General features: G+C 49.2%; 1 protein-coding gene across 2 annotated transcripts in view; it reads right to left on the reverse strand.

Moving 5' to 3' along the window:
* Positions 1-20638, reverse strand: part of ALDH1A3 (aldehyde dehydrogenase 1 family member A3) — a 36585-nt gene that overhangs the window by 3893 nt on the left and 12054 nt on the right. Inside the window, exons 4-12 of one of the 2 annotated variants that reach the window (XM_019945941.3) lie at positions 19163-19292; positions 18778-18839; positions 16549-16677; positions 14822-14935; positions 12262-12364; positions 10494-10678; positions 5688-5852; positions 4137-4294; positions 3286-3360 (exon numbers count right to left, since the gene is read on the reverse strand). In XM_019945941.3, coding sequence (XP_019801500.1) covers positions 3286-3360; positions 4137-4294; positions 5688-5852; positions 10494-10678; positions 12262-12364; positions 14822-14935; positions 16549-16677; positions 18778-18839; positions 19163-19292 — 1121 coding nt within the window. The other variant, XM_073801335.1, reaches the window with a different exon arrangement.

The raw sequence follows: 20638 nt of genomic DNA on the forward strand, positions 1-20638 counted from the left end.
TTACATCCATTGTATGTATAGAAAATGTACAATAACCTTTAAAAATGAGCACATCGTATTGTACTGTAAAAATTCAACGCAGTTAATGATTTCTCAACTGCATAAAGAAAGAAAAGCAAACCAAGTGATAAAATCATGCTGAATTAGCACATAACTAGTAAGTCCAATATGAAATCACTCCTGTAAGATTAAGTGCATGAATCACCTCATTCTTTTTATTCCTGCAGTCACCGCCCTAGTTCAAGTTCTTGTCATTCTTATTTGACCCCCTGTGGCCCTTCCTAAATGGTTTCTCACCCAGTTGTGACCGCCTTGGCGCTCACTCATCCATAAGCTCAGCCTTTCTCCCATTGGACCTCACCAGAATGTTGGGGGCATTGGCACTGCTGTTTATAGAGTTCACTACTGTGTGCTCAGAGCCTAGCATGTGCCTGGGGCATCAAAGGTGCTCAGTAAATATATGCCAGTGAACAAATGAACAAGTGAACAAAATGAATAAAATGGATGATGGGACAGTGGTTACCTCTAACAAATGGGATTGAGGGTCAGGGGAGGGAGACCTTGACTTCCCACGTGTCTCTACAGTGTGCATTTTTTTTTGTTACTATATTGCAAAGCAAAACAAAGAACTAAGAAAAGTGTCCAGGAGGAAGAGAAATTGCAGGCTTCATCCCAAGACCTGTACAGGGAGAGATCCCAGAGGGGCCGGTGGGTGGGCGGCAGATAGCCAGTCCCACCCAGGCGGCCGGGGATGGGGAAAACCATGGAATCCACCGCATAGTGCTCCAGCATAAAAAAGGGGAACTCACTGCAACGTGAAGACATTAATTAGAGACAACTGAAAACGGAAATTTGTTTTCAAGCCAGCTTCCAGTCTCCTTGTGAATTATGTTAAAGTACTTTATCAAAAGCTTTGGGAAAATATATGCCAAGGGTGGAAAAAACAGACAAAAGTCCCAATTTTGGCTAACCGGCAGGATGACACACGGACTGAGTGCAGCGGATACTCCCCTGCCCTGTTCTGCAGCGGGCAGGCGGTGCCACCGGGGATGCGGAGGGAGATGCAGGTGAGAAAAGCACTAATAGTGGGTGTGAGTCAGTTGCCTAGAAGTCAGGTGGGCCCCACACACCCTTACTGCATCCAAGGACATCTGCTTTGGGGATTGAAGTTCTTGCTGTGGGAGGAGGCTGTGCCTGGCCTCTGTGAGGAAGGCCTTGTGGGGTTCTGGGTCCCCCAGCTGTCACAACCTGACTGGTTGAAGCAGCAGAGCGAGGAGACAAATGACTCTGTGTACCCTGGCTGGCTTCATCCCAGGTGGCTCACAGAGGTGACCCCTGCTGAGCAAGGCCCTGTGGTGTGGTGGGTTTAAGAGTTCAATCCCAACTCTGTCACTTACTGGTAGTGTGACCTGGGTAAGGCACAGGACCTCTCTGGGCATCCCTTGAGTTTCCTCATCCAAAAACAGGGGTAGCAGTAGTACCTACCTGCAGTAGACTGAACATGTGTGTCCCCCTGAAATTCAAATGTTGAAGCCCTAATCCTTAATGTGAAGAAATTAGGAGGTGAGGCCTCTAGGAGGTGATTAGGTCAAGAGGGTGGAGCCCTCAAGAATGAGATTAGTGTCCTTATAAAGGAGACCCCAGAGAACACTTTCTTCGGGACACAGAGAGAACACGGCTGCCTGTGAACCAGGAAGAGGGTCCTCAACAGACACCTGGATATTGAGCCTCCAGAAGTGGAGAAATAAATGTTTGTTGTTTAAGCCACCCAGTCTACTGTATTCTGTCCCAGCAGCCTGAATGGACTCAGATTATCCCAGGGACTGTTGTAAGGACGGCATGCCTTAACATGTGCAAGGCTCTCAGATAGAGGTCGGCAGAGTCTGTGCTCAGCAAATGTCAGCTGTGGCCAGTGCTATTGGTGGGCCCTAGAGGTGATGCAGGTAATCCCAGCCCAGGTCTCATGTCCCTGGTGGACAGGTGAGTGTGAAGAGGTAATGAACAGAGGCTCACAGAACACAACACAAACAAGCCATTCAACAGAGGGCACAAGGTTTCTGTAAAGGGTCTTCATGGCCAAGAATTTACTGAGGTTCTGGAAGGTCAAACCAATTTTAGGAATTAGGGGGACACAAATGGACACACTCTACTCAGATGTTCAGATGGCTCTGCTGTATTGCCACGAGTCAGGATGAATGAGAAAGAAGGACTGAGAAGGGGGAAGGGCCCCCAATTCCCTGGAGACTGGTCAAGAGCATTTGCTCAGGGATGGAAGCCAGCCCCGTTCATTCCTTCATACATCTTGATTAAGAATCTGGAAGGGTAGCTGCCCAAAGGCCCCACTAAGGCCCAAGCCAAGGGGAAGCATTTGAGTGCTCCTACTGGAAGATGTACAAATAAGTACGAAGTGATGCATCTGTATATAAATAATACAAACTGTTTAAATAAGAGGAAGAGCTCAGAGTCCTTTGAGATGTTCCAGGAATGACCCTGTGTGTTGTCACAGATGGTTTCCCTGGGAAGATTGATCCTACAAGCTATTTGTCCACAAAGGCTAATAAAACCCCAACGACCACCAAGAAAGATGTGGGAGAGAAGGCAGCATCTGGCTGGAAACCACAGCGTGCCTACCCCCAGAACACTCCATCCAGCTCTAGGCCTGGGTCTTTTATCTTGGGCCAGACACAGAAGATCCATCCATTAGTCTAGGTCTATGGAGCACAATCTCCCAAAGGGCAAGACAGAAGGGCACCATGAAGGAGTGTGCGGTGGGTTTGACAGAGGCTCGGAGGTCCAGCATGTTGCAGTATCCCTCTGAAAAGGTACTGAGGAGGAGCCAGAGTCACCCACGCTCTGTCCCTGGGAACTTACTTATGGGCAGAAGGGCCACAGCCTGACCTGGGAGACAGCCCATCCTCCCTGCTGAGGGCCAGGGTTTGAGTGAGTAATGACATCCTGCGTCTGGTGGAAAGTGCACTTCCCAGCTTTGCCCTGTCCTGCAGTGAGCCTAGGTCAAGTACCTACTGAACATCTCCACATGGGATGGGTACTGGGGAGGACACATATGCTGAGGCTGGGGGTCGGTCCTGGGGTGGCGTGAGGATGAGGGTAGGGAAGGGCAGGAAGGGGAGAGAAGATGGGGGACACGGCCCAGCCCAGGGGGAAAGCACAGCACAGGGGAGAGCTCAGTGGACTGGAGGGTGGGCCACCATTCACCATACACTGCGGACCTAGTGTATCTTTTATCGGCCCTGCTGACAGGCATGGAGTGACAGAAACACTTACAGTTCTCTGCCATTCCCCGACATTTTAAAGCCACCAAATGGAGCCTGTGCGTAGATGGCATTGTAGCAGTTGATCCTGGAGAGAGAATAAAGAGAAGTTCAGGGTCACCAGGAGAGGACCCAGCTGGACCTCAGGTGTTGCAGCTACTAGGCACTTGGTGTAGAGCGTCACCTAAAGGAGACTTTTTGTCAAGGTTTTAATCATGAAAACAGTGTTTTTGATCTCTGCCTTCTTGCTCTTACCACCAGAAACTAAAATTTGAATATTCTGAAGTATAAAGCTTCTCACTGGGATAGGAAGGGAATGACAAAGGGAGAAAAAGGGAGAGGAAAATTATGGCGAAGGGAATAAGAATTAGCTCTGAAATGAGACAGGCCTGACCTCAAAGTTCTCCTGATTCTTGGCCTCCAATTCATATTTATCTTCTAATATTATCTTTAAAATGGGGATAGTGTAATCAGCAGAATTATTGGCGAAACAGGAACTTTCATCCATACTTTGCACAAGAGCATGTGCTGCTCTTAGAATTAGAATAAAAAATAAGGGGTGGCCCAACACGGTGGTCAAGAGCATGGGCATCAGAGCTGGACAGTTGATCCTGAGCTCTGCTCTGCCACATACTAGCTGTGTGACCCTGGGCAAGTCACACAGTCTCTCTGTCTCTTGATTTCCTCATCTGTGAAATGGGGGCGATAACAGTACCCCTCTCAGAAGGTGGTCATGAGGATGGAGCAAAGTGCTTAGACAGTGCTTGGCGCATAATGTACAACTAAAAGCTCTTTGTTAACAGAAGGGTAAGGAAGCCAGCTGGCCAGCAGCTCAGGGGGGCCGAGCACTCATGCTCTACTCACCAGACAGTTCCAGACTCTAATGCGGAAGCCAGCTTCAGTGCTTTGTCGAGGTTTTTTGTGAACACAGCTGCTGTTAGTCCGTATTCAAGGCTATTTGCTCTTTTTATCACTTCTTCGATATTTTTGAACTTCAGTATTGGCTGCACCGGTCCAAAAATCTATGATTAATTGGAAGAATGGCAGTGAGAACCTGCTGGAATGAAGCATGTATGCCCTGAGCAGGCACTTCCTTCGTTTATGCTTTTTTCAAACACCCACAGTGCTCACACGCACGAAGAAGATAACTGAAGGAGAGAGTCCAAACATCTTTTTAGCTGTGTGATGGCTGAAATCCCAAGGGAAAGACTGAATTAAACAAAAATAAAAAATAACAACCAAAATAATACGTTGGGTCGAAGCTCTCTCAATGTGGTCAGGGCTTCTAGAAGCCCCAGCTTCAAGCTTTGGAGGAGCCCCTGCATGCTGGGATGCACTGAAGACAAAACCTTGGAAGTCATTCTTGGAAAGTTATTGTGAAGGGTGTTTGCAGGCACAGACTGCAGGCCCTGGTCTTTTGGTGCTGCATTTTCTATCAATGAAGATGACCTAAAATGTTTCCCTAATAACTCCCAGGGGAGGGGATGAGGCAGTGTTCCTCACCATCTACAACATAGCAAAGGAAAGGAAAGAGCTACAGGCTGAACATTTAAAGGTGATTTTGAAAGGAGCTTGTAACTGATTCAATGCTCAGCACCATAGCCCAGCAGGACAGGGTCAGCCTGCTGAAATACCTGCCCTGGTTCCCACAGAGCTTGTCATAGAGAGGTTTAAAGAGCTGAGTCTCATGCCATCAGGGTACAGTTAGTAACGCATAAAAATCTCAAGGAGAAAGTGTATAAAAGGCTCGAACCGGGAAGACTTAGGCAATGATTCACTCTTTCGTGTGCCCCAAAAGGCCACATTCCGGGGTCCAAGCACCTGGGACTCAGGTGGGAACCAGTTGTAACTAGCTTAACAGTGGCACTGAAAGACACGGTTAGAATTATGCTCTTATTGGGGGTCATCTTAATTTCCACCATTTCTAAGGATGCCCATGATGGAAAACTTCAAAGAGACTTCTAGCCAGGACATATTTTTGGAATGAACACTTGTCATTTAAGTTCGGTCTGGGGGAACTGAAGGCAGCTTTGGGCCCTGAATCCATGGCTCAATTCCTGACAAAATGCACAGGTTGCAATGGCCCTCCACCCTAGGCTAACCTGAGGACATGTTAGAAGACAGAAGAGGGATTGTTGTTCCCCGGAGACAATGAGCAATGGGTGGAACTGGGGGCTAGGACAAACTCTACACAGGGCTCAGGGGTCCCAGGAGCAGGACGGCTTCCCAAAGGACCCCTAAGGAGAGGGAAAAGGCCACAGGAAAAAGGAAAACAGTCCCTTCACAAAGATTTCTGGGATCCCTGGGCCCTGGAGAAGACTCAGGTTTGAAAGGTCCAGCCCCCTTCCCCACCCCCCTGGGCCCCAGCTCAGCACAGGGCCCCACAGGACATGGTTTTTCCTGCAGCCCCAGTACCTCCTCTTTGGCGATCCGCATGGTGTCGGTAACTTCTGAGAAGACAGTGGGTTTGATGAAGAGCCCCCTGTCTTCCATGGCCGAGCCCCCATATTCCAGCTTGGCTCCCTCCTTCTTTCCACTCTCAATCAGATCGAGGATTTTGTTGAACTGCTTCTGGTCAATCTGTAAAACAGTGAGAGGTAAGCCCGGCTTCCTTCTGGGAGGTGACTACCAACTTATGTGTCCAACGGCCTCCTATGTGATCACTGTCCTACCCATCATGTTTTGGCCAAGAAAAAATTGATGTACCAGATGTTCCCTGTATGCAAATATTCCTCCGATGCACAAATCTGGGCTCTTTGGAGCAGGGGAGAGATGGGCTTTTCTCATCCTCTCCAGGTGTAGGTTTATTCATACACCCTCCATGCTGTTAAGCAAATCTGTGGGTGAAACAAGATCTGAAGTAGTCAAATTCTTTGTTCTAACTCTTCCATCCTTCTAGGGTTGCCAGATTTAGCAAATAAAACCACAGGATGCCCAATTAAATTTGAATTCCTAAAAAGCAATGAATGATTTTTAAAGTATAAGCATATCCCAAACAATACTTGGGAAACACTTACACTAAAAATGTATTCACTGTTTATTTGAACTGGGTGCCATGTATTCTAACTGGCCACCCTGCACCCTGCTCCTAGGGCACCAACAGTTATTGGAATTCTCCATCCAGAGTGCAGAGAAGTGAGAAGTAAATCTGACCACCTTACTCATCACCCCTGGACACAGAGTAGAGGCTCAAGGTGAGGTAGAGGGGCTGCTCCTGGTTGATGGGGAGCCAGCTCGTCAGAAGGGCTCCATCTTCTGTCACCTTGTTTAGGGGTCTCCTGGGCTGGGGTGTACCCTGTACCACCAGCCTAACACCCAGCTTGTGGATGTTGTATTCGACCGGCTGGCAAAGGGCACCTCTCTGGGAGACTCAAGGGGGGAAGTGCTCTTCCCACCAAAAGTGATCCCTCTTCCCAAATCCGTGGGAACCCTGTTCTTGACCCTGACCCTGTTGCAAATCCCCTCCCTCTGGCTGGGAGAGACAGAGCTTTGTTAGATAGGTTTGCTATAGCTGTGACTTTCAGATAAAAAAGTGGTTTAATTTAAGCAAATTTGAATAAAAAAATAAGCAAACCCAATGGTGCATTTGGATGACTGTCTGTCCCTGAGGAGTAGGCTGGCTTTATTGGAAGGGGTGGGCACAAACCATGCAAGCCCCTTGACCAGTCATCTTATGAAACGTGGATCCAGTGTTAAAACACCAAGTTGGATCCATACCTCACACTCTGTACCAGGATAGATTCCAGGTAGATCAAAGACTTAATCATGAAAGATGAAATCATAAAAAGTTTTCAAATTCTCTCATGTGGGAGAATGCCTCCATAAGTTTGGAGTGCTGATGGCCTTTCTATGGCTTGAAATCCAGAAGCCAAAAGAAAAGATTAATAAATTTGAGAATGTAAAAAAAAAAAGAAGGCAAAAACAGCATAAGCAAAGTCAAAGGGCAAAACAACAAACTGGAAAAAATTGACATATCATAGAAATAGCGCTAGTATGTAAAGAATTCTCTCTAGTATGTAAAGAATTCTTAGAAGTGACAAAAAAATGATCAGCAGTACAAGAGAAAAATATGCAAAGCACTTGCACAGTTGATAGAAAAGTAAATATAAATGGCCTTTAAACATGATAAACATGATAACAAATGGCCTTTAAACATGATAAGATGTTCTACCTTACTCATTATAAGAGATATATGTACATTAAAAACAAATGAGATATCATTTTTAACTATCAGATGGGCAAAACTCCATACATATTCTGTTAGTAAGGCTGGAGAAACAGGCAAGCTCATACAAGGTTGGCAGGAACGTAAGTTGGTTCATGTTTTTGGAAGGTAATTTGGCAATGCTTGTAGAAATCATAAATGTGCTCTCACTCAGCAGTCCCACTTGGGCAATCCCTCCTGTGGATTTCCTTGTGTATGTGTGGAATGACATACTCTGTGGCACCGTGCGTGACCGCACACACCCACATACTCATCAGTACGTGTTACTTGAATTCTGTTGGATTCATACAGTGGAAGTGTATGTACATATAAAAAAGAACAAGGCAGGTTCCCATGGTTTGGTATGATATGGAAAGCTCTTCATGTTTCTTGTTAGGGGACAAAAATCAAGGTGCAAAACAGTACTGTGTATAGATATTTTGAGTAAAAACAAGGGAAACCAGAATTCATATTACATTCTTGTATACATACTCAGTTTTGCTTGTATATACAGAAATTCTGGAGAATTTTTTCTAAGAACTAAGAACACAGGATACCCATGGATGGAAGGGTAAAAACCATGCCTATGAAGGAAACTTTTTCACTACTGACCTTTATATGTCTTTTGGGTTTTGACCGTGTGTTAAGTACTGCCACCTAAAAAGTAACTCAAACTGCAGCATATCTCATAATATCTCAAGGTTCCCTCAACTTCTCTCTGGGAAGTCTTAACCAAGTCTTGGGTTAAAAGTGCCAGGATTGCTCTCTCCTCCTCCTTGGAGACCAAGAGGCTTGTGGGGCTTCATCAAACTACAGACCCTCAGCGGCCACTGACCATGTTCTGCCTCCAAGACTGTCTGTCCTGAAGCCAGCGGAGGGCCCCATGGAAACTCTACCGTCCAGACTCAACTCTTCCTGGCAAGTCCGTGTGAATGTGTTGTTTAAATCTAATAATCCTCCATGAATGTCAGCTGGTGCCTCACAGTGCAAGAGAAGGACCTGCTGGGAAGTGAAGGCTGCACCAGGGCACAGCACCAAAGACGGAGAAACAGGGTCCTGCAGACGGCCAAGGCTGTGAGTGGCTCTGCCGGAGAGGAGAGGACAGAGAGGATGCAGGACCCCGCCCCCCACCAGGTGGCCTGCGTGAGTCTGTGCATATCTTTGCTCAGTTGCCAAACAAACCTGAATAATTCTGGAGTGTTCTGGCTGCCTGCAGTGGACACCTATCTGGTCAGCTAGCTGTTTTACAGGCATGAGACAGACAGAACTATTTAGACAGCTGTAAATCCTCTTGGAGTAAAGCCTTATTAACGTAGATGAAAAAGCACTTTGGCAGAAAAAAAAACCCCAACAACATCCTAAAATAATATGCTGAGGTTAGATGGCTTAAGTGAGTTTTCAAAAGGACTTTCAGCAGCAGCATCAAAAGCACTGATGAAATCAACACCACTGTGCTGTTTTGGAAGAGATTTCTATATCTGGCTTCAAAAGTCAAGCCTGAAGCCTTGGAAAGAGACTTATGAATAATGATGGGGTAAAAGGGATTCCTTAGAATGGGATCAGCTCACATATTTCCCACGGATTCTGGGTTAGCTTTACAATCACAGCAGATTTGATAATGACTTGTGGCCATGTCTGTATTCATACCTGAAATCCAACCAAGGCCGATGGACAACTTTGTGTCACTGGCTGCTGGGTTTGGGGTTGAGGCCTGACAGGATGCGGAGTGCTGGCCACAAGTGGAGATGTTTCTCTCCACCAGGGTCACGTGGCTCCAGAGCCACAGAGCATGTGGGATGGGGCAAGGCAGGGGTGGGCACTATAGCCAGAAACACACCTTTTCCACATGGCCCTCCCCTATCCCCAGCCAAGATGGTTAAGCAAGACCTAACTGATGTGGCTTGAAGTCATGCACAGACATTTGCTGCCACTTAGATCAGGGGGCCTGCCATTTAATGCCCCCCCTTAAAAAATAAAAACGTATTAAGTGCCTTGAAATGTTCATAATATTCATCAATTACACTATTTTCCAGATGAGGAAACTGAGGTTTGGAAGGAGCTTGTGGCTTTCACAAAATCACAGAGCCAAACTTGCCCTCAGATCCATGGCTTCCCGTGGAAACACGTGGTGCCAACGGAGTGGGTAAGTAGCCAGCTCCCGGAACAGACACAAATTGGGTGAGTCCTGACATGTGATTTGAAATTTCCTGGCTGGAGCAGGACTTTGGCTACAAGCAAAGTAGGCTGCTGTTGAACTCCATTTTAATAATGCATGGGATGGTCAGGCTGCCCTCTTTTAAATATTTATCCATCTGCCGCACTGCATACTTAGTAAGAAAGTGATACAGGACCTGCCCTCTTAAAGAGGTTATTAAACCTCGTGGTTATGATCATTTTCATCCTGTCGTTAGCTTCAAAAACCAGGTCTCCAGAGATGTGTTCCTACTGCCTGGAGATGTATCCCCATCCTCCGAGCCCTTTCCAGTGGGATTCTTTGGTTTCTGATGGTCACTTTGTCCTATAATGCACATGAGCTCAAGGGCCTCCAGGCTGAGGCCTCTGGCTCCAGCTGCTGCCTCCACCTGTACTCTGCTGCATTTTAGCCAGGGTTACAACTCGCTTCTGCAGGGAGCCCAGCCAGGCAAGACAGCCTCTGCCTGAGGCTCTCTCCTGGGGACCCTGGTGGCTCAGAGAAGGGTTGGTCCTTTGGCTGGAGGGTGCAGTCACATGGACTTATGAACCGGGAATGCCTCCCTTCCACCAAGGCCTAGAGCTCAGCATTATCTGCTGCAAAGAGCAGAGCTCTGTGTGTACACCCCCATTTCATAACACTACCAAGACCTGATGGGAGTGAACTGTTGATCAGCGTCTGAACAAAAGCCTCAAGTGGCTGGGCAAGTGAGTAAGGGAGTCCCCTGGAGTCACAGAGCACCAGAGCTGTACAGGGCCAGGGCCAGAGGCCTGCCTGGTTCAGCCCCCAGACGTGCACCTCAAGATCTGATACGTCAGTAGGTTACCTGGGGCCCCTGTTCGGTCCTGATGTCGAAGGGGTCTCCAATGGGCCGTTTCTTGGCGAACTCCACGCTCCGCCTGACAAACTCATCATAGACCTGCTCCTCCACAAATACCCTGGAGGCGGCCGTGCAGCACTGGCCTTGGTTGAAGAACACTCCCTGATGGGCGCACTCCACTGCCAAGTCCACTGGAGAGAGGGGGCGGCGAGGGAAGAGGAAGCGATTAAGTTGTTAAGGCCGGACTGGCGACAGCTGCAACTCTAATTGCCCACATGAGAAAACAGGCCCCGGGATGGCTACGTTTCAGAAATTAATTTTGCTCAGCACTTCCCAAACAGAGAGCATGGGAAAGGGGATTTTTCGATCCATGGAGTTTGGGGTTAAATAGGTCCCCTGACTGCAGGACTTAGTGTCTTTACTGCACTAATGAGCACAGAGACTTGTCACATCCTCACCTCACTTGCCCATGACCTCACTTGCTCACATGACCCTTATCAAACCAACCCTCAGACAGGAGTCCTGTGTTTCAGCTGTAGTTTTCCTCATTGGGAGGGAAAGAGGGTGAGCTGAGGGGGTGAGCAGAAGGGGCACCCAGATATGGAGGCACAAGAATGCAAAACAGGAGTCCGGCTCTTTGGAACTCCAAATGTGGGTCACAGTGGGGCAATACCCAGTACTGTTCCGTGTGGCTCCAGAGACCACTAGCAACACTGATGAGGCTTCCATCAGGGAGCACCAAACCAGGCAAAAATGAGCAGTCCACCTTCACACCCAGCCTCCCTTTCTTTCCTTGGGGCTTGTTTCCTCACCCAGTCCTCTCCCATTGAAAGCCAGCTTCAAGGAGTAGAACTGAAACCAGTTATTTACACCTTGGCGAGAAATTGTGCTAGGATCATTTTTCTCAGGGATATTTGCAATTCCAAACTTATCTGAGTGTGGAGTGGAAGGCTTTGTACTCCATGAAAGGAATTCCTGGCACCAGTGGGCAGGTGGGGGAGGCTGTTCTTTAAGGCAAAGGTGTTTTAGTGTACTTGGGAAGTCACACCAAAAATCTGGCAGCGGACCATGTCAGCAGGTCGATGAATGTCTGATGTGGCCCTTCCTTCCCTCTTCTGGACATGACAACCAAGAAGAGTGTCTATTTTAATATTATGTCATGGGACACAAACTGCCCCCAAGCTGCTGGGCAGGGTGGCTTTCCCAGGGAAGAGGTAGTGAAGGGAGAGACAGCACCTAGGCCAGCAGGATATCTTTAAGGGTCACCTGCCACTGGCCTCTGTTTTGTCAGATCTGAGACAAAGAAGGAAGAAATATCTCAAGTCTTCGAGAGCCTGAAAGCATCATAGGAAGTACCGACTTGGAGGGTAGAATGATGAATGCTTGTGGGGGGAGCACATGCCCTTCTCCTCCTCCTCTTGGCCTTCCCCCTCTCCCCCGACACAGGGGGCTCTGGAGAAGAACCCCAGCCCGCTTGTCATGGCCCCAGCTCTGCAAGGACAGGGAAGGCAAACTCATGAAGGGCAGAAACAGGCGGCCTCTCTGGCTACCACAGGAAACATGTCCTCCTCCAACGCAGCTTTCTACCAGCAGTAAAGCTGGCGTTTGGATCTCCATCTGCCTATTATTTATGGAGGGATAACCCGAGGTGGAGAAACATCCCCATTGTGTGTGTGCTTGTCTTTCTCAATTGGTTCTGATTTGGGCAAGGAAGTGGGGAGAGATTTACGGGTCCCATAAAGCCCCAGCAATGCCCGGAAGGGGAGAGACTCACGGTCGGCATCAGCACACACGATGCAGGGGTTTTTCCCACCAAGCTCCAGTGTCACCCTCTTCAGGTTGCTATGGGAGGCGGCTTCTTTAACCAGCTTTCCAACCTTCAGGATAAAAACCAGACCACATTAAGCCTCGGACACAGCTGGATGTGGCCCACACATTCTGGACAAGCCTGGAGGCATGAGTGTGGCATGGCCTGGGCTGCGGCCTCCCTACCCAGGCACCCTGGGCCTTGATGCTACCCCCTCACTCCCCTGGCCTCTCCCAGCATTCCCTCTCGGATCAGACACGGCTGGAATCCCGGATCTGAGTTGCTCCACGTACTGGGGTGGACGGAGAGCCTTCGAAGGCTCAGTGACTTGCCCACGGCCACACAGCTGGCTAATGGTGGAGCTGGCTGTCACCTGTCCTGGTGCCTGTCCCTCCCGGCATCAGGCTGGTCCAGCTCAAGGGACCAAGGGGAGGTCGGTCTGTGTGGTCCTTTGGTATAATCTGAGGGAACCTCTGAGAATTAGGGAAATAGGGGAGTTAACCTTTAGGATGGGAAACACACCCTAAGACTGAGGGCCCCCAGCGGGTAGGGAGAGAATTGCTTTCCTATGAAGTAACGGGAGGACCACTCAACAAACTGTGATGTCCAACCTCCCGCATGTACCTACCATCCCCTGCACTGCTAGAGGTGGGCTTGGCCCAGCACACAGCAGTGACTTGTCTTGGGCCGGGTGCCACCAACTTCTGAGTTGGGAGACTCTTAGAGACCAGTGTGCACACAGGGGCCTAGAGCCGGATAGCCAGCAGGAGGCAGAGCTAGGCTCTTTCAGGGCTGAGGCTATTTCCTCAAAACTAAGGTGAGAGTGCATTTTTTTTTAATGTTTTTTTTTTTTTTTTTTGATGTGGACCATTTTTAAAGTCTTTATTGAATTTGTTACAATATTGCTTCTGTTTTATGTTTTGGTTTTTTGGCTGCGAGGCACGTGGGATCTTAGCCCCCTGACCAGGGATCAAACCCGCCCCCCCTGCAGTGGAAGGTGAAGTCTTAACCACTGGACTGCCAGGGAAGTCCCCGAGAGTGCATTTTAAAACTCGGCCAGCTCCTGGGTGATGGCCTGAAGGAGGTGTGGATGGCCTGATCCAGGTGATAAGGACTGTCTCCAGGGAGAGTACCTGAAGCAAACCAGCCTGCTGTGGGCCTGCGATCTCTTGTGAGGCTGAGGCACAGCTGGGGGCCTCGGTGGGAAGCACCCCTCTTAGGGAGATGCCTGTCAGTTGAGCAATCCCTGGGGTCACAGAAGCCACCTTCTTGTGCAGGAGGCTGGCTGCCTGGTGACAGTCCCACCCGGCTGGACCCATGGGTAGCCCTGCAGTCGCCTAGAGAGAGAAGCTGGGCAGGGGCAGGGGCAGGGGCAGTGATGCTTCTGCTGTTGGGTGAGAAGACTGGGAAGACATAGGAGCCGCTGGGGGGCAGGACCCTCTCTGCCCCTCCGTCCCCCTCAGTCCCCTGTCTTCCAGCTATTGTCCAGCAGCCATAGGATTGGGTCTTGGGCCTCTGGCTGGACTAAACTAGGAGGGAGATGGGAGCACTTACTGCTGGGGAAATTTTATCCATTTATTTTTTTAAGTACAGAAGAAGTACTTTCTCATTAGAAATAATTCCCACATATAGATGTGTGTAAATTAAAGGGGAAAGTTTTTATCTTCCCTCACTCTGTTAATGCCCCAGGACCTGCCCCAGAGGAGGCCACAGTAAGAATTTTTGGGGGGAGTCCTTCCAGGTAATTTCTATTTCTCTACACACACCCTTTTACTAATGGTATATATATATATATATATATATAGTATATACTTTCTTACAGTTTACTTTTTTTTTCTGGTACGCGGGTCTCTCACTGTTGTGGCCTCTCCCGTTGTGGAGCACAGGCTCCGGACACGCAGGCTCAGCGGCCATGGCTCACGGGCCCAGCCACTCTGCGGCATGTGGGATCTTCCCGGACCAGGGCACGAACCTGTGTCCCCTGCATCAGCAGGTGGACTCTCAACCACTGCACCACCAGGGAAGCCCTACAATTTACTTTTTTTTTGTGCTTCAGCAATAGATCATGGACAGCTTTCCTTATTGTAATGGCTGTAAAACGTCATATAGGATGGATACAATATACTTGAAAGTATGTCCTTGAATGCTCATGAGAATAGTAGTTGCTTCAAAATGGAATTTCTGAAACAAAAGTTTACACTTTCAAATGTACGATCAATACTACAATATTGCCAATCACCTTAGGCTTATTTTTTAACCTTGATTATGCTGTTTATCCTATGGATATTTCAATTTTTATTTTATCTTATCTATGAATATTTTCTTCTGAGGCTTCTGAGTAAATGAATTAGATATTTATTTAGTTTGGAAACTGGACCAGTAACTTTTTTTTTTAACTGATTGTTAAAAAAAAGTACTATTTTTTTTAGTACAAATATGTACTAAAATGGGGTCATCATAGTTTAGCCTCTAAACAGAGAATTCTCAGCGACAGCCACTGTCCCCCATAGTCGGCGAGGAGGGTTACCTCTGTGGACCCAGTGAAGGCTATCTTGTTGATCTGAGGGTGAGAAGAAATTGCTGCTCCCACCGTGGGCCCAAATCCTGGCACGATGTTCACCACGCCCGGAGGGAATCCCACCTGGGAGGAAATTGAGATGGTGTTCAGAAGAGGAGGTTGGGTGAGGTCCCTGAGCAGTGCAGCACCCTCACCTGGAAGCTTGGGCCCGGTTCCTATCGCCACCCCAAGACCAGACCCAGTCAGCCAGTGTGCGGGTGGGGCCAAGGCAAGGCACACACCCTCCTTCTGGGCGGCCCTGCCTACCCCAAAGGGCTTCTGAGCAAAACGGCAGTGGCCATTTCATAGCAGAGCACCATTCTGTGTGTGTGTGTGTGTGTGTGTGTGTGTGTGTGTGTGTGTGTCTGCATGGGTCTGTCTCTGTGTGTGTGTCTGCATGGGTCTGTCTCTGTGTGTGTCTATGTTTGTGTCTATATGGGTCTGTCTCTGTATGTCTGTGTGTGTGTGTGTGTGTGTCTGTGTGTTGGGGGGAGAAGGGACACCTTGGTCACAGTCCCCAACTCGGAGGTACCTGCAAAATACCCTTCCTGGGCTTCAGCTTTCATTTTTAAAATCTGCCCCATTAATGTTCCAAATGGCAATATGGTCTCACTCCCTCAGAATCCCTGCTGTTGAACCTGGGTCACGCCGAGAGCCAGCACATCCTGAAGGTAGGGAGCGACTTTTCTTTCACATTCATGCTTGGTGCTCCTCATATGCTGGGTCCTCTTTATTAACCAAGAGCACCACAAATGAACAGGTGGGGGATGCTGAACCACTGGGGCATGCTGAACCCCTGGGGGATGCCAGTGTCTTCATTAAAACACATTATTTTAGTAAGGCAAGATTTTACAACATCGTGCTTGAGTCTTTAGTTTTCCTAAACACTTTTTGAAACAGTTGTGACTTTAGAATCTGTAAGTCTGATTACTACGATGTCATAAGGTCCTACATCACGGGTCAAAGGAAAGTGGGAAATTGGTCAATTATTGGCTCTGCAGCCTTACATCTAAGTAATAAAGGTCTTGCTTTCCTGTCGTATTAGCCCAGCTGAGAAGTGGAATGAATGGATCTTACTTCCTATCCCTCTTTTCTTCGAGTTTCTTTTTAAAACTCTTTGCAACATACGAGTTGGGGACAAAATGACTGAAACACATTGCCAGGTGTGTCTGGAAGGAGGTGTCCCTTTGGGCTGTCCATTTCCCTACGCGGTGGCTGCCACGAAGAGGACGGTCACCCGAGAGCAGAGCATTGGTGAGGAGGCTCAGGGCTCAGCAGTAGCCCCTCCAGGGGGAGCTGGCGAGATCACCCACCCACAAGAAGAATGGACCATTTTGTACACCACATGTGCAGGGCCCAAAGAACCTGCCTCCCAAGTGACCCTCCTGTAAATTCTCTAGACAAAATATTTGGTCATAAACCATGGGTTTGAGCTCATAATAAGAGTAAATCATTCTCATTAGGATCAGTGGGAGGAATGGAGTCTCTTCTATCTCAGTGACCGCAAGCAGGAGAGGGAATGAGCGGCTGCCAAGTGAAACCCAGGAGGCATTCCCTTCCCACTCGGCCAGGAGCCGGCCGGCGCTGGCAAGCACAGCACAGCTCCATGGGGCAGACTCATCTTGTGACGGTGGCCTGGTTCCTGGGAGTGGCAATGTAATTGAGGACACAGAATATTTTCTCTTTGGATATCTTACCTCTTTGATCAAAGAGCCGAGATAGAGGGCCGTGAGGGGAGTCTGCTCCGCTGGCTTCACGACCACGGTGTTCCCACAGCAGAGAGCGGGTGCCAGCTTCCACACCAGCATCAGCAGAGGGAAGTTCCACTGCAGCAGAACACAGAGTGGTTGGGGGGCCCAGATCCACTACTACACTGTCCTGGAGGCCCTGCGATGCCTCCATGGAGCACTTGCTTTGCATGGTTTAGATTTGGGGTATAGGAGGTAACGTAGGAGTATGCGATGATCAGAACTGCATTCCTGCCTGGCGCCTCCTAAACTGCATTCTGGGAGATGCTAATAGGTGGTCACTGCAAAGAGGATTCTGCTATAGGTGTACTACCTTCTCCTCTTGGAGGTTTACAATGCCATCAGCATGTTAACATCTCCGAAAAGTCCCACAGAAATTAGCCCCGCCTCTCCTAAACGCAAACGCCACAGGATCTCTTTCTCTCTTTACAGAACACATACTAACCCCCACCGAATGGGTGTTTGGTGAAATACACCTTGGGAAATGCTTTCTTGTCATCCTTTCACCCCAGAGGCAGGGATATCGAAATTGCTGTGACATCAGGCCTGACAAGCACTCTCGCCCACTGAGTGTCCACTGTGTGCCAGGTGCGGTTCCAAAATCTGAACTCATTTGATCCCCACACACCTGCGTTGGGCAGTCATATTACCGCTCCTGTTGACAGAAGAGGGAACTGAGGCACGGAGGAACTGTGCCTCAGACGAAGGCCAGGATTCATGCCCAGGCTTGTTTCCTCCACTACACAGCTTGCCTAAGTAACATCTTTGATGAGACGAGATGAAACCGAGCATCTCCAAGAGCGCAGTTAGCTTGATTCTAGCCATGCCTCACCTCCGACCCCCCAAACAGTCCGTTTGGCTCCTTATACTCCAATGACGTCCCCCCTGCAGGGCTGACCAATGGCTAGCTGGATTTCTCCCCCCAGCTCTGTCTGGAATTCCTACAACTAGACAACAAATATAACATCCCATTTCCCAGGGGCCTGTGTGGTTGGCTAATGACAGCAGGTGTTGTCTTAGGGTTCCCCCAATAGTGATCGAGGTCCCCTCTTCTTCTGGATCCCCACTCCTTAGCACATAAATGCCATCAGTTCTCCTCACCTACAAGCAAATCTGCATCTTCTCCTGGCCTCTGCCTCTTCTAGCAGCTCCCTTCTCTCTCACTGCAGCTTCTGGAAGGGCCATCCCCACGTGCCCAGCTCCCTTTCCATTAGCCCCAACTCCCCCGATGCCTCTCTTGGGAAGCACATCTAACAGCTGTGTTTCTGTCTTTTTGAATTCCTACATAGGAGATGACCCCACTGACTACAGTCTCTTTCTGGAAATGTATTACGTCCCTGGGAGGCCCCTGACTCTGGCTGCTCAGACTTCTCCATGGGATTCCCTGGTGGTCTGTGGGATTGGCCCCAGGCCCTCTTCTTTTCTCACTCTACACCCATCTTTAGGTGATCCCTCCTAACTTGATGGGCAAGAGCACATTTGGCCTGACTATTTCCCGGCTCTCAAGACTGGTGGCTGAAGGACACGTCTGCTTGGCCCCTGCAGAGCCCTTCTCCAACCCTCTTCACACTGCCGCCCGCCTCCCCCGCTGGTGCAGTGGCCTGGTGTTTCCTCCAATAGATGGCAGCATCATAGCATCCCCAGCACCTGCCAGACTCTCCATGGCCCAGTGAATAAAGTCCTGGGCCCTGGGAAGCAAGGCATACTGGATGCTGAGCCAGCACCACCTGCTGGCTGCTCTTCCTCTTCCTCACTTTGTCCCCACCTAAGCTCTGACCTCACCAGCTATCTTTACTGCCCTCCAAGTAGTCCAGACACTTCCACACCCTCACTCAGGCCATTCCTACTGCTCAGAAACCCCTTTTTGCTGTTGAACAACTCTTTCTTATCCTCAAGGCCCAGCTGAGAGACCACTGCCCGAGGGGAGCTGGCCATCCCTGACCCCTTTGGTTTGAATCCATGTGTCTCCTGTTGCACTCCTGGAATCAGCCCCTTGAGAGCAGGCATGGGGTCTGATCCATCTTGATGACCCTCAAGCACCAAGCTCCATGCCACAGAGCAAATGCTCAATTAATACCAGTGCAATCGAATCAAAACCCACTAGAAATTGGTTCCAAAGGCCACAGGGGAATGGGGTGGGATCTATACAGATCTATCTAGAGAAGTTGCCATACTTACAGGAGTGATGGCCCCACACACACCTATGGGCTCGTGCCTGGTGAAACACACAACATTGTCATCTGGAAAAGAGATTAACAGAGAACGTGCTCGCATGAAACTAGGTTAAGGATCTTAAGGAGTAAAAAGACAAGAAAGAAACCCAGAAGCCCACCAAGTGTCAGCTCTAAGTCCTATCTCTTCCATAATGCAGCGATTTTTAACTCAATTTCAAAAGTAAAATTCCTTAGAGGAAGGATTGACACAGTGCCATTTCCTTTTTGGGTGTGGGAAGGATGCTCTGGGGAAAAGACCCGGGGGTGCTCTGAAGAGGCTAGCTAGAGGAGTGAGAAGACAGAACCCCTAAGAGACCCCGGACGAGGCTGAGAGTCCTGAGTTGGCTCACCTGTGGGGATGGTCCTGCCCTGTATTTTGTCTGCCCACCCTGCAAAGTATCGAAGGGTTTTGATACAGCCCTCCAGGTCGATGAAAAAGGCGTGAAGGAACGGCTTCCCTGTGTCCATCGTTTCCAGGGTCTGCAATAATAAGACAAAATATTTTTAAGACACAGTTTTCCTTTTAACCGTCAGGTTGTTAAAGACAGGGCAGGGAGAGAGAGCAGAGTCCTAGAACATTGCTCTCAGTACCTCACAGCCATGGGACTCATCAGAAAGCAAGATACCTCATTTAAGATAAGACCTGTCCCAGGCTGTCAAGGACTGCTTTTCTTTCAAAACACCTCAGCCTGGAGGGTTGGCCAGAGCACAGGCACGGGTCCCCACGAAGGACAGAGGGTACAAGGCTGGTTTGGAGCCTCGCTGGGAAGGAATACGCCTCAGTGTTGGTCTTCTGTCATCTGTCTGGAGTGTTGTTGCCCCAGCAGTGGGACCTGGACATATGGGTTTGTGCGCTCCGGGGAGCTCTCAGAAGGTTCAAGGACTTGGGGGGGGTGGCTGGGGAGGGGCCGGCTCCTCTAACAAAAGAGAAAGGGGGACGCAGGTTCCTTCTTCTTGGCCCTGCTGACCAGCACAGCTGTGGAAAGAGTGACGGAGCCCAGAGGGGTCGTGCCACCAGCACAAAGATGCACTCCAAGCTCCTCCTGCACTGGGCTGCCAGCCGGATGCGCTGCGTGGTGGGAAGGGAGCAGACTGGCCTTTGGTGGTGAGGGGCGACTCCTCAGGCGAGCGCACAGCCACTCAATGGCAGGGATTCTTTTCTGTTTCCAGCTGGGCTGAAGAGAACCCCTTTGTCCCTCAGACAAGCGGCCCCAGTTGAGCCCAGCACTGAAACCTCCCGTCATCCATGGCTGCAGGAAGTGGCCACCCTGACACATAGCCCAGGGCAGGATTCTCATTTTAGAGTCACTGGGCTGAGAGAATGATTTACAAAGGAAGAGAGGCCTCTCCGTGTGCACTCGCATATGCCTCATTTCCGAGATGGATGGCTCTGCTCCCACTTCAAGGTGCAGACACAGGGGCTAACAGAGCCCAGAAACTCATCTGTGTTATCCAGAGGGTAGGCGGCATGGCTGGCACTGAATCTGGGGCATCTGACTTTCAGTAAGGGCAGTGACTGCTTTTTAGGCTGCTGCCCCTGTACATTTGCATCTGGAAAGGATGTAGGATGGCCGCATGAATGGCTGGGGCTACTCTATCTTTGCTTCAGGAATGAACCAAGAATTCTCTGAACAGGAGGCAACCACTTTCCTAGCTGAGTGGCCTTGGCAAGTCCCTGAATCTCTCCCTACCTCAGTTTCCTCATCTGCAAAACAACAACAATAACAGTAATGGCACCTACCTCATAAAGCACTAACAGCACTGTCCTATACATAAAGCACTAACAGCACTGTCCACTGCTCAAATGATGATAATTAACAGCTCTG

Source organism: Tursiops truncatus, chromosome 2, assembly GCF_011762595.2.
Source record: "Tursiops truncatus isolate mTurTru1 chromosome 2, mTurTru1.mat.Y, whole genome shotgun sequence".
NCBI classification, from domain to species: Eukaryota; Metazoa; Chordata; class Mammalia; order Artiodactyla; family Delphinidae; genus Tursiops; species Tursiops truncatus.